Raw genomic sequence first — 16151 nt, forward strand, 5'->3', positions numbered from 1 at the left:
ATCTTTTATCATAAATGGGCTGCATTTAGTAAATGTATGCAACAGTTTTACTCGGCATACAATTGGTTGTTTTTGAAAATCTGTGTAAGATTTAGCTCTGCCATGACCAGCTGGAAACATTTCACCTGCTATCTGTGTAATCTATCATCTGAGAGCCAAGATGAGGTTGGGGGAGGGGCAAGGCAGCCACCTCGTGAATGGGATGTTGTGTCTCAATGGTTTTATCCCATATAAATCAAGAATTTTTCAATATATTGCAGATCACATATGCTTATCAAAAGACTTTAGTTATCGATGACAGAAAGGTTATTTGGGGATTTTCTTTTAATATTGATGAATAAAGGAAAAATGGGCTTCGTGCAAATGGGGATTTCCTCATCAGAATTTTCTCAACGCAAAAGCATAAGCCCTAGAGCACCACTGGGAGTCTCTCTATGTGACTCCACCTCTTACAGTAATGTATTAAATAAAATAAAAAGATATATATTACAACGGCGTGCTGATTTCACCACACAAGTATTTTAAATGGGTAAGACCACAACTGCTAAGCAAACACTTTCATTTTCCAGCTCCCATATTATGCCTCTGGCTATCTAATTTACAGTGATACAAGTGTGAAAACGACTATAAGATTCTTCTTCTGCAATATTATAGCCACTGTGACTTACTTTGTATTTAGAAAACATTCAGATAGATGGCAACCCCTCCTGCTGTGACGCTGGCCGGCTTGCCGCCACTACCCAGAAACATTAGCGCAGATGAGAAGACATGAAAGAAAAAGGGGGCAGTGGCACAGAACTCCTGCAGGGAAGGAAACCTCTACAGTAATCAGAGAGGAGGATTTCTGTCCACCCAGAAATACATCAGGCAAACCATCAGGTGGAATAAACTCAAAAATTCTGTCAGATAATTTAGTTCATCATCTGTTGTGCCATATTGTCAAACATCACCTATTTTCATTTTCAAATTTTAATTCTGACTCATACCTTTTGCTAGAGTTAATAGTGTTTCTGGTTCCTACCCACAGAGCAAGAAAAGTCACTATTTGGGGGCACAAAGCGTAGCTAAATGAAAAGAATGTATGAAATAAGCCCTAATTTGCCGACATCAGCACATTGTAGCAATTACTTTAATTGCATCACAAATGTTGCATTCAGACTCACATTCAAAACAAGGATTGCATTGTTTTTTTTCCTTGGTACCTAAAATTGGTACCTTGTTTTAGTTTCCACAGTAAAATTCACATCTGCATGAACAGTCCTCTCACTGTCTCGCTTTTGCTCTGTCAACAGTGTTTGACAGAACTCTGTTTTTTAACCCTCCCCCTCAATGTCATCAAGAGTTTGTATGTGTACGGATTAATGCCTCTTTGGTCTTGTGTGTTCAGACTGTTTAATCCATCTCAGTGTGTTGAGAGTAGTGCCCCTCCTCAATTCATTCTGCCCAACTGCAGTTTTTTAATGTGGCTGCCCAGTCTAGCCAGTTGATGAATCAAATCAACCTGACGAGTCCCTTTGTGTTTTAAACTTTGTAATCCAGGATTTGAACGCAATCAAGTCACAGAGGGGAAAAGGGATTTTACATGACTTTTTATTGTGGTTCAATCTGATTTATATCACCTTGGTTATCGCTACTATCCTGCTCTGTTGCGGTTTAAAAAAAAAAAAAAAAATGGATCAAAACGGACTTAGCACATTGAACGTGACCTTGTGGAAAGACATCTTGCCCAGCTTGTCCGAGACAGAACAAATGTGTGCTCATCAGTTACAGACATCTGTTCATATTTACCATCTGTCTCTCTTAGAGTGGCAGATTTTAGGGATATTTGGAATGAATCCTTCGGTTTTCGTTCCTCTTACTGCCTGCTCTCTTGTTGTCTAGCATTTGTAATCCTCATATTTGGGGCTTTTTTTTTTCCTGAGGGTAGACATCACCCGTTACAGATTTTGACTAGTGCCTGAGTTGCACATTTGAAATTAGTAAATAAAGTAATAAATTGTTGTTCTGTTATAAGATGGCATGGTAGAGCACATCCGCCTCCCAGGTCAGAGATGCAGGGTTCAATTTCTGCCTTCCTGTGTGGACTTTGCATGTTCTCACTGTGCCAAATGAACTCAAATCAAGCTAACTTTATTAATAGAACATGTTAACAAATGTAGCTGTGCAACAGCAACAAAGTGCTGTATGTAAAGGTTGAACCTTAACTACAATCAATCAATACCAGGTAGCATGCAGGAGGTTCAGAGTTTTATTCCTTCCCACTTTACAGTCTGCCATGTTGTGTGACGTTAGATTAGGGATTGAATGGCTAAAATTGCTTTAATAGTGAAAATGGTGTCGTGCCAAGCAAAATGGACGGAAAGTGCAAAGGCAAAAGTTAACAAACTGTAGCCGTTGTAATCAGGTTTTTATTCACAGGCACACACAACAAGCACTGATATGCCCCGCCAAAAAAAGTCTTGCCTGAAATGCTCCTAATTATTAAAAACTGGTTAGGTTATTTGAAGTGGTTGGTTATTTATGGCTTCTTGTGCTGTAATTGACTGATGACCAGTCCAGTGTGAAATGCGCCTTTTGCTCAAAGTCAGCTGGGATCAGTTCCAGTTCATTTGTGGCCGTGCACAGGTTTATTTTTCCCTCATTGTTGCGGGCTACTGACAACTTATTGAACTCTTGCTGCCCGGTTTGATTTCGTGTTTCTTAGTGATGTCACATTTGTAAGCTTCTTTCCGTTTTTCTTTCAGTTGTTTGTCTGCAATGGCTTTGGCCCCTGCAAGCTTTAGCTCTTCCTCCTGACAGACAGCTATGGCTGAGACAGACAGTTATGTCTGGCCTCAGGTGTCCCATCCCAGTTGTGTCCCTCAGCAGGAACAAAACTACACTGGGCTGTCAAACAGCATGAGCTTCAGAGTTTATTACCCATAACAAACATTCACAGTCTAATCCTGCTGCTATGTGACGGAATAAGCCTAATTAAGCAGATTGAGTTCTTGCACAAAAAGCATGTAAGTATTATTATCGTTATTTACATTATTAAAAAATACAGTGGAGCCGCGGAGGAACACTGATTAGCATGTTCGCCACACATCTCAGAGGTGCTGGGTTTAATTCTGGTTCCAGCCTTCCTGTGTGGAGTTTGCATGCGCTGTAAGAATGTGAACGATAAATCAGTTCTTAGCCGTGGCTGCTACATTGCTAGCATGTCTTATTCATTATGGAGTGTTTCCTTGTCACCCTAAATTTCCTAACTGAACGTCAATAATCCAGCCAAGGAAACCAAGGACACTAGTGTATGCCCTTGTGTGTGTTGCTGTACTGCAATTGATCGGACAATACCCTTTAGTCACGCATTCTGTCTCAACATTCTCGATTCTTGTCAAGTCACGGTGAGTTTAAAATGATAATTCAAATAAAATTCCAAGCATAAGATAGGGTCAAAGACGAAGGACTTTACATTTTAATATTAAATTCTCTGGTCCTATAGACAATTTTTACATAGATGAAAGTACCGTATTGACCCGAATATAAGACGACCCTGATTATAAGACGACCCCCTCTTTTCCAAGACTCAAGTTTGAAAAAAGACTTTTTGAACACCAAATTTAATTTTTATACAGAAAATAATTACAGTACATCTGAAACAACTGATTATAAAAATATATTCGAGAGAAAAAGCACGTTATTTTGCCTCATTCAAATCACGCAAAAACTGTCTATCACATCTTAATATCTGAACATTTAAATATGTAAACTAAAGTGCAAACTCATTTGTAAATGAATGGCTTCTGGTTTTTGTAATGTAAATTAACCAATCTACTGTGATAAAACAACAGAATTGCAATAACTGCATTAACCATCAAAGTGAAGTCTAACTGTAACGGTAGCCTTGAAACAAATCTGAATACGGAAAAACAGTGCAATAAAATAATGCAAACTGCTAACACTATTTTAATTTTTCTTCTTCGTGACAGGGGTTCGCTTTGGCCTGGGGAGTTAAATTCAGCATTTGCTTTAAAGATATCTGGCGCCATCTAGCGTTGTGAATGGGTATAATGTCTAGACCCCGAATGTAAGACGACCCCCACTTTGTCTTATTTCAATGCAAAAAACATCGTCTTATATTTGGGCCAATACGGTATCTTTTTTTTTTTTTTTAAACTGCAAACTACCCTATTACATATTTGAAATAAATAAATAAAAACATGGCTTTTTTTATGCGGTTGCTGGCTTCCCTAAAATTATTGGAGCGAACCATCTTTTGTCTTCCACTTACGCTTACACTTTTCGTCACTTTAGGGTTTCGTTTTGGGCTTGTGGTGTTATCCCAACATTTCTAACAGCTTAAAATGCTCTTTTTGCATCTGTTAGAAGTGTAAAAATGTAATATATTGCATGCTAATTCGGGCCGATAATCCACATTTGCCAGTTGCATGATTTGCTTTGCTATCTCTTGGTGGGAGTACGGAACCATGTCGTCAGCGTTCATTCAAGTGAACCACTACATCAGGAGTTACTCGTTAGTATGAATAATCCAATTCTGTAGTAGAAAGCTTTCACTCAATAGCATGACAATGCAAGGTGGAAATTGTTTCTCTGCCAGCCAATGCTACAGCCTTAATTAAAGGAATGTCGGAAGATGACTGAATGCATCCTCAGCCCTCTTGGGTCCTTCATCCCCTGAAGCCACTTGGGCTCCTGGTAATGACTAATAATGGGCAGCTAACTCGTGTGGTGGTTCTGGAGCTCAAATTTTAGATTCATTCCATCAAAGAACTACTTCAAATGCTGTGATCTTAGGCCTGGAGCCCACAGGAAGCCAATGCAGAAACCGTCAATTCTAATTGGACATTGTCGCCCTGCTAGTTGGTAGATGTTTACCGTCTTCACATTTCAACTAGCGCATGATAAGATACGAAGGCCCAGGATTCCCTTCCTGGGACAGCTTCTACTGGACATTGGTAAAATTGGGGATCTGCCGCGTAGAAAGGAACCCCGTGCTAAAGCAATGCTCTCAAACCACTTCATGCTCTGGTCGGCTGTGTTTTTTGTATCCATTTTGGATTTTCGTTTTTTTTTATGTTCCAAAGTTCAACATTGATATCACAAGATGTCAGAGCGCAATTGCTCAGAATACGTGCAAAGCCGCCAAGCGGAAAATTCTTAAATAGCCACACCCAGTTCTCCCTCTGAAAAGACTGACTGTGGACAGATTCCTACCATAGATATTTGGTTCAGTTTGGGTAATTTTCCCAAGGTAGTCCGTTCCTTAGTTCACAATAACCGATGTTTCCAATCATCCCATTGATTACATTTCTACCAAAACAAGCAACATAGTCTTTTCATAAAAGTATCTCAAAACAGTACAATATCAATATATCATAGTACATCAACATCAAAGTATTCACCTTTAAAGTGTCAAAATAATATCACAATAAAACAATGAAAGTAAGAACATACTTAATCGCAAAACAAATGCACATCAAATCAGATGCAATCATGTAAGTTATACCGATTCCTTCATGATTAATTAAGTATTCTGATCATAATACAAAAGCTGTCCATCAGTATATATGTACGTATACATGGCTTCTTTTTACTTGCTGAATACATTTTAAGCCCTTTATGAAATGATTTCCAATTGTATACCAAGCTACACTATATGGGAGCTGTGTCTGACACATATGCCTTAAGGGCTCCATATACTCGGAGTCTTAAAATACAATGAAACACAATAATGGTTTTATGAAGTTTAATCACAGTAAAGATGAAAATCTCACACTTACTCACACGCGTATAATTACCTGTACTTTTCACATTCTCAGGAAACAATACTGAGTGCTATTTTTACAGCAAGACAAAAGCAAAGGAAATTAGTGATGCGGGATGAATGACTATGTGCTGTTTAATCCTTTTGTTTTGGGCTTTCTTTTCATATTGGATGTATATCGACATATTTTTCATATATTGGATAATAATTCTCAGGTTTTATTGTTTGATTTAACCCAAAACTATTGGTAATGCGACAGTACGTGCTGTTCTAAGGTCAAGCTCTTGGTTGTTTTTGTTGCGAAATATCACAGCCTTCAATCAACTTGCGCCATGGCATTTGAAAACAAGTTCAACTCTATTCTATTCTTGTATGATAATTGTTTTTCACGTCATTAGTTACTTAGACATCACAAATTCTAAGGTGTGCAATTATGTTTTGCCGATGCACTTAAAGATTGATGGATGAGTGCAGATATAAAGAGGCTGCTAACGAGTTTATGTTCACGTGGGGAGAAGTAAGGGTTTAACTGAATGGTGCCTGAGTGTCCTCCAGTAAATCCTCCCTGGATTTTATCATTCCACACAAAGACGGACGCACACGTGCAGATGCTCATTGAAATAAATGATAGAGCTCATTTCCATTTGAATGCTGAGTGGGAAGTCCGTGCAGATAGAGGCAGCATCATTGATACTAAGCTATAATGTGTGGATGTGCTTACGTATGTGTACATTTCTTTTTTGTTAATCGTTTGCTGCTCATTGTATGATCAGTAGCACAGTATCCAGGTGACAGTGTGTGTGTGTCTCCATTGTCCAGACAAGCCAGACTCTGGATTGTTGCCTGTGTTGGAGGTCAGCTGGTTGTTAAATTTTTATATTAGCATGTGAATAGCTCCCCTCAGCTGTTTCCCTCAGGAAGCAGAACCATATTAATGTGTGTCTTGCCTGTTGTCATTTGAAACACAATGGGCCACTAAAAAAGACTTTTGTAAACATGTCTCCTCTGATGGCCAGGTAATCAATGTTAAACCTGAAGGGTCTTTTTTTTTTTCATTTTTCCCCCAACTAAAAATGCTTCTGTGGTCTCAGGATTACAATCTGGTACTTTATCATTTTGACTACAGCTGGGAATGTATAAATAAATACAGATTCAACCTACATTTGAAGAAGTTTGGAATATTTCAAAATAGTGTACCTTAATGGCAGTCATTGAAGTCAGTCTTACTTTTCCTTGATTAAGCTTCTACAATGACAAACACAGAATCCACGCCAAATGTGCACCATCAATCAGATGATGTTTTGGACACCCGCTACTCACAGGAGATACGGACTGGGCTTGACAGGGAATAGTGAAAATCCGCTGATAAATAACATCCACTATAATTGCATTGTGTGCTCAGAACAACTATGGTTATCTAAATATTATGCTATATTTTACGGACATATGTCTTAATAGGTATGGCCAAAGAGCAGATTGCACAAGGTCCACACTCATGTTTATCCCATTAGAGCATTTGCAGTGGAAGAGACATACTGAAATCTTGGAACCTTTTCAAAGAAACAAACAAATTGGCTAGAAAGGAATGGATGTTGTTGAACAGCAATGTGATGACCCTGCCTCAGAGAAATGTAATTAAATCAGGCCACTATTTGCCATGCAACTACTGCATTTTGTATTTTTTGAGACTTTAGTATTTACATCTTTTGTAATAGCTAAAGCAGATGAGTGACCCTCCATGACCTGTCCTAATGTTAATTCAACTCAAAACCAAGACTAATTTTGTTAACTGAAAGCGGTGGGAGATTGACAGATATTTTCAATTAAACTGTCCGTGAGTTTCAAAGTCATTGCGTGGAATGAACTGACATGTTCATAGGGGGGATAAGTCTGATCTAAATAGCAAACCAAATTCAGCAACTTACATACAAAATGATACGTTTATTCTTACATGCTACAAAGAGTAAGCAGAAAATTCAGGATTATTCTTCTGTTACTTTTCAAAGAAACAAACAAATTGGCAACAAAGCCTCAGTGGTTCATGATGCTTCATTTCACCATGGCTACGAAACTTGAAAAGCAATAGTGCAACCACATGACGTGTAGAGGCTGACATAATAATCATCAGGCCACTGAAAGCACAGAGTCCTTTTTAAACTATTGTGGTTAATCAATGCAGGTTCTGAAACCAATTACCAATCAGGCCACTATTGCCTTGCATCGATTGGTCAGTTAAGTCAGGGATAAGGGCCACCAATCAGGGAGGAGCAGGTGGTTATTTCCTAACCCATTACACAACAAAACTAATGGCCACAAAATACTACTTAAGATAAAAAACAAAATAATTATTTGTACAAAGAGAATCAGCCACATGTCAAACACACACAAAAGAACCCAATCCCAGATCACTCCTAAAACAATATCCTAGTCTGTCTTTTGGGACTTCCCAGGCTCGAGACGTGCAGCCCTCACCGGAGAATCCACTCTGCTCAGGACTCACCTAAAAAATAACTTAAAAAAAAAGGAATGACTACAAAAACAGCAATTTATGATAAGATTTGGTTGACAATGTAAATCAAGAGTTGATTGTATTTCTGTCAATGTTATCTCTCGTAAATAGGAAAATTAAACCTGTTTTTAGGTGCAGTCCTACGACACCTAAAAACGGGTTGGATAGTCGTCGATTCCACACCGGAATGGACAATTCATACTGGAATTAAAGATGTATTTCCTAAATATACAATTCTTTTTTGAGCTGATACTTTCATTCATTTGAGTGTTCTTGGGTAAGTTTCTCGTCACCTCCCCAAAAGAAGAGAGACGGAGGATGTTGTTTTCATGTTTTAGGCTAATTCCTGGATATGTGTTTCAGTGAGAGTTGTTGTGCCTCTGTGTGTCATTGTTGCTGTTGTGAAGCTGCAGCAGCCTTGTGTTTAAAGGAAATCATTATCCCTTAATTAGAGCATTACTGCAGTGATAAAGTTACACCTCTAGATAATGATGTATTGATGGGAAACACATACGAACCATCTAATAGTTCCACTTTACATCATTTCTGCATGTTCAAGATCTGATTAGACTATTTTCTCTTGTTTTAAGAATTTATTTTTACATCCCTAACTCATCTTACCTGTGCTCTTTTCATTCTTTCTGCCTCTCATTTGCTCTGTTGTTTTGGATTGACTATTTTTTCATTCTCCCTGCATTCTCGTTTATTTATTTATTTATTTATTTATTTATTTATTTATTTATTTATTTATTTATTTATTTATTTATTTATTTATTTATTTATTTATTTATTTATTTATTTATTTATTTATTTATTTATTTATTTATTTAATTCTTTCAGGGCTTCTTTCTCATCTCAAGACATAGTTTCTGTCTCATGAAACACCTCATTCTCCAGGATTTGTCTATGTTCAGTTAAACGTTGACCTGAGATCATGCCGTCACATTTTACTGCCTAACACGCTTTACAAGACCGAAAACGTTTAAAAACAAAAGGTTCTTAAAGATTAAATGCAAATATATTTTAGTGGACTTTACATTAAATGGAAATGAACTGTACTTGAAAGAATTAGAACATGGTGTATGGTGTAGAATTCTGATGGATGTTGTTGAACAGCAATGTGATGACCATGCCTCTGAGAAATGTAATTAAATCAGGCCACTATTTGCCATGCCACTACTGCATTTTGTATTTTGTGAGACTTTAGTATTTACATTTTTTCTAATAGCTAAAGCAGATGAGTGACCCTCCATGACCTGTCCTTGTGTTAATTCAACTCAAAACCAAAAATAATTTTATTAACTGAAAGCGGTGGGAGATTGACAGATATTTTCAATTACACACTCAAAAACTGTCAGTGAGTTTCAAAGTCATTGCGTGGAATGAACTGACATGTTCATATGAAGCATAAGTCTGATCTAAATAGCAAACCAAATTCAGCAACTTATATACAAAATGATACGTTTATTCTTACATGCTACAAAGAGTGAGCAGGGAATTCAGGACTATTCTTTTGTTACTTATGTTTGTTTGGTTGTTTATTTGTGCAGTTCCACCTCAATTCCTCAACTATCCAACCAACACTTACGCCTATGAATCCACTGACATTGAGTTGGAGTGTGCCGTGACAGGAAACCCACCACCAACCATACGCTGGATGAAGAATGGCGAGGAGGTTATCCCCAGTGACTATTTCCAACTAGTGGTGAGGCCAAAGGAGCACAGAAAAAATGTGTGCCGTTCGATTACATTATATTTTTAAAACATATTCTACATACTATATGAAAACGGGATTAATGGGAGGGCCCTGTAGTTGATGTACTGTAAGTGATACTGTTATTACAGTGATCCCTCGCTACTTCGCGTTTCGTTTATTGTGGCTTCACTACATCGCGGATTTTTTTCCAAATTAAAAAAATATTTAAAAGTCAAAATAAATTGAAGAATTGAAGAAACATGCGTCTAACCTTTAGGACAATATAGTATTGCTCCAAATGTTCGTTTACATTCCTTTAGAAGTCTGTTTTCGCACGATCCCAAATTAGCATCTTTCCGCTCACTCGTTAGCCTGCCCAGTACTTCTTATCGGTGACCGTACTTTGCGGATTTCACTTATCGTGGGTGGTTTTGGAACCAATTATCCGTGATAAACGAGGGATTACTGTAGTTCACTGGTTACCATTGAAAGTCCAAAATTACCTACCATACAATAACACAAATGAATGATTCAATCACAAATGTTCTCATTGTCCGTTTTCCGTTTGTAACTTCTTGTCTGTTTGTTGTATTTTAGGATGGCAGTAACCTGCAGATTCTTGGTTTGGTCAAGTCAGATGAAGGATTTTATCAGTGCATTGCAGAGAATATCGCCGGCAGCTCTCAGGCCATGGCTCAACTGTTGCTCCGAGAGCCAGGTAGGATTTTTTTAACATACGCAGGTGGGCATTCCGTCCTAGTGACAGAATGGTCCATCCGTCCGTCACTGACAGTCAGTCAGACAGACAGACGCCTGTGTTGCGGCCGGAAGTTCACAAAAAGGATGGATGCAAGTGTATTTTTGAACTCCTTTCTGCATTTCTTAAGCAACAATAGATAACATAGCCACCATAACTGCTCGTGAGTTTTGCTGCCTTCTTGTGTAAATGATTGCGGCCAGCATTTTATTTCTCCTTCTTGTGGGGGGATTACGATTCACTGACACAGGGAAGTGATGACAAAAGTGCTTTTGAAATGCGGCGTGCAAATGGATAGACAAATATATTATGAATAAGGACGGCTTGACGATGACGGGAAGTTGCGGACGAAGGACAAACCGGAAAATTTAGTAAATTGCCCATGTCTGCTATGATAGCTGTATTTTCATCATCGGTCATCTCCATTTCCAGGTTACTTTCCTCATCAAACTGTCCAAAACACCTTATTGCATGTTTCTACCTCACTGTGCCTCAATCAGTTCACAAAGAGACCCTTTATCAAAGAGACCCTTTATCACACAGACATAATTAAAAATAGATTAATGCACTGTAGAGGTAAAACATTGAGCTCTCATTTTTATGTAAGTATGCACTCAATGGCTACCTGCTGTTAAAGGATATCCATCTACCACTGAGTAATCGTTGTACTTGGTAAAAAGCAAACTGCAGTCATACTCCCCAAAATAGAGTTCAGGGCTTTGCTTTTCTACTGTATCTGAGAGGGTCCCATATTTTTCTACAATAAGGTCTGCACAGAAAAATGCAGAAATAAAACCCTATCAATTAAAAATAAAACTCTGCTTTAGTTAACATTAGTTTATTTTGTAGATTTTATGCAGGTTCAGTTATTCTTTTAAAATGATCTTATATTGTGAAGATTTCATCTTATACAAATCACATACATGCAAACACATCTTATAGTCTTAAATTAGGCTCTTTTTTTTCTTTCTTTCTTTCTTTCTTTCTTTCTTTCTTTCTTTCTTTCTTTCTTTCTTTCTTTCTTTCTTTCTTTCTTTCTTTCTTTCTTTCTTTCTTTCTTTCTTTCTTTCTTTCTTTCTTTCTTTCTTTCTTTCTTAACTGTTCAGTTTGTTGCTATTCCCTTGAGCCAACAGCACAGATGGCAACGTACAAGCGCGTTCACACGCAGGCACACAGACACACAGACACACACACACACACACAACCGCACACACGCGCACACACACACATTCACACACACGCGCACTCACACACATGCACACACACGTGCACACACAAGGAAACATTAGAAGGGTCAGATGGTTGTTGTTATCGCTTGGTTCTTATCGCCACGGGAAACGAGCATCCCAGCAGTGCCCAATCAGCGGTCCCATGAGAAATCAGTTTCTGTGTGTTTGTGTGAATGTCAGCATACCACCTTGTTACCCTTGACAACTGCAGGCCACTTGATCCTTTGAGTGACTCTTGAGACAGACATACACACAGACCTGTATGTCCATGCAAACACAGACACCTCCTCAGATATTTTATTTCCTGCATAGTCTTTATTGATACCATTCATTCATTTATTTTCCAAACCGCTTATTCAGGGAAGCACAGACAGACAACTATTCACACTCACATTCCGAAATAAAACTTAATAAAATATCCTAAAAAGAAGTCCAGCAACGTTTTTTGAAAAATGTAGTGAGCTAAGCTACAAGGTATGATAGTTTACATACAGCTTCACTGCATCGAAGACACTAGAGATGAGTGCTCAGGGGAGGCAGGGGATACAGAGACTCACCTACACCCTGAAAAATGCGGGGGGGAAAAAACCCCTCTAATGATTAAATAAAACGTTGAGTCAGTAATGGTTATCTGGTCAGTCTTTTATATTTTCTAATTGAAATTAATGAGTTCCATGATTTCAGCATTTTAATTTCCGGATTTTTTTAGGTTTACATTGACGAGTGCCTGTTTCTGACATCCCCCCCCTCTCCCCTCCATAACCAGGATAATGTGTTTAATGTTTGTGTGTTACATGTTTTTTTTTCCGCTCATAAATGCAGATAAAAACATTTTTTAGTTGAGACAGACAGTACAGTGCCTCACTAAAAAGTATGTGCATGTTCACATTAGTGCTCATCTACTATGCAGAGTAACTAAACTGTATTGTGTTTCATCAAATTATGACTGAAGTGGCACAATAGTGCTGTCACAGACATATTGGAGCATGTGCAGACTGCCGGAAAAAACACATAGAGCTCTGAGAGCAATGTACTGCGGTGAGACACGTTTCTTGAATGGTAATTAAAAATTAAGTCTCCATAATGTGTTCGTTTTTTCGGCATTTAACTGTATAATACTCATAACTACGTACGTATGCTAATTGTTGTAAGACCAGTTTTATTTCATCTTTAATGTGATATTTTACAAGTAAAAATGCACTATTTCCATGTTAAACTGATTTACAGTTGTACTTGATATCCAGATAAATATATTCTGAGACCAAAGCTGATATCCATCATTGCACTGCGTGATTGAGTTGCAGGTGACATTTATGCGTCTGTGTCAGTTTCATTGTGCTTTATTTATTCCCACGCGACTATTTTTCATCTTTTTGTTCTTGTATTTAACGCTGACTCAACTATTCAGAGACACCTTGTAAAATAATTCTCAATGTGTAAGAATAAAAATAAATCCTTATATGTGTCTTCACAAAAAACAAGATTTAAAGAAATATGAGCAAATTTAGCATTTTGCACCATAAACATGCATGGTGAGGCCTCATCATAATGCCGTCTAAAACATTAAATCACTACACTATACAAGTTGCAGGGAATCAGTAAAACATGAATTGAAGGTACTGTATTTGTTGCTTTACCAAGTGCTTCTCCATATGATCATGTTATTCAAATTGAAAAATAGCAGATCAGGGCTGGTATAGAGTCCCATTAGCTGAGTTTTGAGTGAATCCACGCATGAATTACGTCCATACAAGCGATACGTTGAATCGTGCTTTATTTCATCCAAATTCATCCATCCATCCATTTTCTGAACCGCTTAGTCCCCACGGGGGTCGCGGGAATGCTGGAGCCTATCCGAGCCGTCATCGGGCAGTAGGTGGGGGACACCCTGAACCAGTTGCCAGCCGCTCGCAGGGCACACGGAGACAAACAACTATTCGCACTCGCACTCACACCTAGGGACAATTTGGAGTCTTCAATCGGCCTACCAAGTATGTTTTTGGGATGTGGGAGGAAACCGGAGTGCCCGGAGAAAACCCACGCAGGCCCGGGGAGAACATGCAAACTCCACACAGGGAAGGCCGGAGGTGGAATCGAACCCGCACCCTCCTAACTGTGAGGCGGACGTGCTAACCAGTGCCCCACCGAGCTGCCATTATTTCATCCAAATTCCAACAGAAAATTACTCGGCACAAAAATATATTAACTGCACGGTGCTTGGACGATATAAAATCTGTGTGCCCACAAAATCCAAACTAACAAATGACAGCTGCAAGATAAGAGTGTGGGCTTATAGGGTGCTTAGTTATTAAGACTGCCCTCTACTGGTGCACAACACAATTCACACGCCCACTGAATAGTACAGAAAGAAAAAATCCGCCACTAAGCCCATATAGATGATGGAGATCAGTCTTGATGGAAATGTCAGACTCTGGCCAGTCTGAACTCAATACAAGACTTTCAGGAATCGAGTCTGAGACAAGACCAAGACCTTCAGTTATGATATGTATACTGGTCTGAAGAATAACTGCAACAGTGGTCAAATGTACTACCCTGGCTTTCTCCCACAGTTAGGGTCCTTGAATATTAGTATCAAGTTTGCTTTTACATGTTAGGCGCATATTTTTTTTTTTCTCAGAAGCTCAACAACAACAGCACGTTTGACATCTAAATGCACAAATGCACGCAAACAAATTGTGGATGTTATCGCGCGCTGGAGCATCTATGACCCTATGCAACAAGAAAACCTTGACACTTTGGATTGCAGTGACATTGCTGTTGTTAGAGCTAGTGAGAATCCTGGATCCACTCAAAACTGCGGCTCTATGCAAACAAAAATGTCCCACTTTATCACTTATTGTGCCATTAAAGAGTATGATTCTGGAGGCCATTATCTGTTTAATGTGTAGCACATTTTTTCTTATTTAGTTATTCAGTAAGCGGGAGTATCTCATCTGCAAACTGTTATTGAAGAAGTACTGGGAAATTATCACTTTAAAAAGAGTTTTTGTTAAAATATTCAGGAAGGGGAAAGAACTGTTATTGAAGCTCCATTTGAGGATTAGCACTTTAAAAAAGAAAGTTTAATCAGTTAGAGCAAAGATCTCAACTGCGGCTGTTATTATGGCAACATGACAAATGAGCCTGAATCAAATGTGCTGTTTCTATTCACATTTCTACTTTAAAGCTAAATTGCAGTGTGCTCTATCAAAAGAAAACATTTTAGAAACTGATCAAATTTGATTAGGCATCTTTTTAGATTCGATATTTTGCAAAACTCTCGTTACGTTTCATGGACTCAGTTTCCTGAGACATCTCCTCTCATGGGATTTGTGTCTCGTCCCACCCATCCCTACTTTTTACTCTCAATTGGCCATAGATGGAAATTTGAGTGTAAATGATAGTCTGACTGTATGTCAGCCCCTGGAGACTAAATTATGTAGTAACTTATAACCTGGGTTCTAATGGCCAATGCCATTTTTGTAATTATCATTTACTGATGAGTTAAGTGGATGTTGCAGATGGGCCAAAAATAGAAGCAAGCGAGAGAGAGAAAGGGAGCAAGAGAGGGAGCGAGAGAGAAATAGTCTTATTTCAAGTGCAAGTTAATATATTCATATAGGAGCTACACTCTTCTCTCCTTTACAATCTCCCCATCCTGCTCTTGACCCTTCTGCAGTACAGTTTTATTTAAACCCTGGTCTGGATCCAATGTGAAATCTGAACCAGGCTTAAGAGAATGTATTCTGCAAGAGAAAGACACGAATGAGACCAGGTGCTAAATTGAAGCAAAGTAAGAGAAAGGACTAAATGATTGACATTATTCATGCCGTAATCTAGAAATTATAATTTTATTATCCCAGTGCCCTCATACCCATCAGTGAATACTTCAGTCATGTTCCTCTTTATCATTTAGTAACTATGAGCGCTTGTCTTCAACTACTTGTTACTTGTTTTTATCAAGTTGCTGCTTTAATGTAAAAACAATCATACCTACATCACATGTTTTCACGAAGGGCGGCTCGGTGGCGGCACGGTGTAGCACATCCGCCTCACCGTTAGGAGGGTGCGCGTTTGATTCCAACTCCGGCCCTCTCTGCGTGGAGTTTGCATGTTCTTCCCGTGCCCGCGTGGGGTTTCGCCGGGCACTCCGGTTTCCTCCCACATCCCAAAAACATACTTGGTAGGCAAAT

At 38.6% G+C, this 16151-nt stretch overlaps 1 protein-coding gene across 3 annotated transcripts in view; it reads left to right on the forward strand.

The window, feature by feature from the left end:
- The window catches only part of dcc (DCC netrin 1 receptor), a 209266-nt gene that overhangs the window by 82004 nt on the left and 111111 nt on the right, over positions 1 to 16151 (forward strand). For all 3 annotated transcript variants that reach the window (XM_061293406.1, XM_061293404.1, XM_061293405.1), the window contains exons 6-7: positions 9827 to 9981; positions 10570 to 10690. In XM_061293406.1, the coding sequence (XP_061149390.1) occupies positions 9827 to 9981; positions 10570 to 10690 (276 nt within the window). The remainder of the gene's footprint in view (positions 1 to 9826; positions 9982 to 10569; positions 10691 to 16151) is intronic.

Source organism: Syngnathus typhle, linkage group LG12 (assembly GCF_033458585.1).
Source record: "Syngnathus typhle isolate RoL2023-S1 ecotype Sweden linkage group LG12, RoL_Styp_1.0, whole genome shotgun sequence".
Classification (NCBI taxonomy): Eukaryota; Metazoa; Chordata; class Actinopteri; order Syngnathiformes; family Syngnathidae; genus Syngnathus; species Syngnathus typhle.